Raw genomic sequence first — 1,780 nt, 5'->3', positions numbered from 1 at the left:
GTCTGTTCAAAAGCATATTGTATGAGATGATGATTAGATCCCCGACTCTATTATCTTGAAGTTTATTGACGAGGACTCTCAGCTCTTCTTTCCCCTTGGACAAGTTCAGAATCATCTCTTTGAATTGGGCGTTTGAGCCTAAAGATCCTTAACTGATTGTTTGAGATTCATCTTTGGGCTGAAATAAATAGAAAAAGATGAGAGACCTGCTATGAAAAACTTATAGTTGTATGCTATGAATGATACATATATGCACATGCAATATCAAGGACCTCGGAACTTAAATTTGCTTAAACGAAAAAAAAAACTTTTATTAGTGATAGTCAACTTGCATTTATTGTTTTTGCCACTTTTGGGATTAGAAATAAAGAAACTGAACAAATAAAAACATAAAGAAAGTCTTCAAGTCACCCATGGACATCTCCTCTTTGCGCCAAGGTATGCGTTGACTTTCTGCTCGTCTTGAAGTTGCTTTGTGAGTTCCAGGACCTTCTTCTGACTTGCATAAAAATGGGCCTTAAAAGTATCCTGTTTTTCCTTCAGTTGGATCAAGGATCTCTTCAGCTCCTCAAAATAATAGGAATGTCTGGATGAAGAATAACCTGAGGAACAACTTCTTAAAACTCGGGCTCCACTATCACGGGTCTGACAGATGGGTATGACATGATAAAACGTTGAGCACGAGTACGCACCCATATTAGGTAAGGCTCTAAAGGGATGAAGTTCTTTTTCCCTAAATTCTTGCTATCAACCTTATTCACCATGTCCCAAGCACGTATAAACTTCTAACAGTAACCTTGAGGATCATCTTCATAGTTGAACACAATGCCTTGTATAAGCATATGATGAGGACCATCTCTTCGAGAATAACCAAACTGACGTAGAGCCAAAAAGGGATTATAAGTAATACCCCCTCTTACGCCAAGAAGTGGAACATTAGGGTATTGTCCACAACGGTCAATGATAGTAATATTTTCCTTGGATAGAGAACACCAACGAATATCAAAATGAGAAAGCGACATTATTCTCTGATTGCACCTCAAGCCTTGTTTTTTCCTCATCACCGATCGAGGAAGGTGCGAAATAAACCACCAAGATAGCAAAGGTGTACAACACATAAGAGTTCCTTGCTTCTTCATAGTACAAGTGTGGTGGGAGTGTAGAATATCTCCAAGCAAAGTAGGCAAAGGATTGCGAGTCAAAAATATCTTGATGGCGTGTACGTCTATGAATTGGCCAGGATTTGGAAAAAACACCAAACGATAGATGAGCAAAGCTAATATGTCTTCGAAAGCATGGTAACTCATGGAATCCAAGAACGATCGAGCCTTCTCAAGTAGGAACTTAGCGAGGAAACCCTTGACTCCACTCCTTGTTTCCCAATTGTTCTCAATTTCAGACTTCTTCAGATGTAAAGCAGCGGCAATGACTTCAGGGTTCGGGTTATTTTCCAAACTAGTGAACGGTAGCTGATCTCTAATAGGGATGTAAAGCATCTCAGAAAACTCCTCCATGGTAGGCACTAACTGATAATCAGGGAACGTGAAGCAATGAAGCTCAGGGTCAAAGAAATGAAACAACACACTCATCATTTCTTCTTCAAAACCTGAGGTTACCAAGTTAAGTAGGTGACCATGTCTTTCAGTGAAATGAGAACCTCCAGGAACCCTTGATACCAATTCTTTAAGCTCGGAAGGTAATTTCACGAAGTTGACTCGGATATTGTTTCTTTAAGAGAAAGCCATGACCTACAAAAAAAGAACAAAGATAAATTCCTCGG

General features: G+C 39.4%; 1 protein-coding gene across 1 annotated transcript; it reads right to left on the bottom strand.

The window, feature by feature from the left end:
• Positions 1-785: 785 nt before the first annotated feature.
• LOC131631329 (uncharacterized) lies at positions 786-1,514 on the bottom strand. The gene has a single exon (XM_058902122.1). It carries the CDS (start codon positions 1,512-1,514, stop codon positions 786-788), a length of 729 nt encoding a protein of 242 aa, XP_058758105.1.
• Positions 1,515-1,780: the final 266 nt, after the last annotated feature.

This window comes from Vicia villosa, unplaced genomic scaffold, assembly GCF_029867415.1.
Source record: "Vicia villosa cultivar HV-30 ecotype Madison, WI unplaced genomic scaffold, Vvil1.0 ctg.000813F_1_1, whole genome shotgun sequence".
NCBI lineage: Eukaryota > Viridiplantae > Streptophyta > Magnoliopsida > Fabales > Fabaceae > Vicia > Vicia villosa.
The sequence above is the reverse complement of the archived record's forward strand: the minus strand, read 5'-3'. Positions and strand labels throughout refer to the sequence as shown.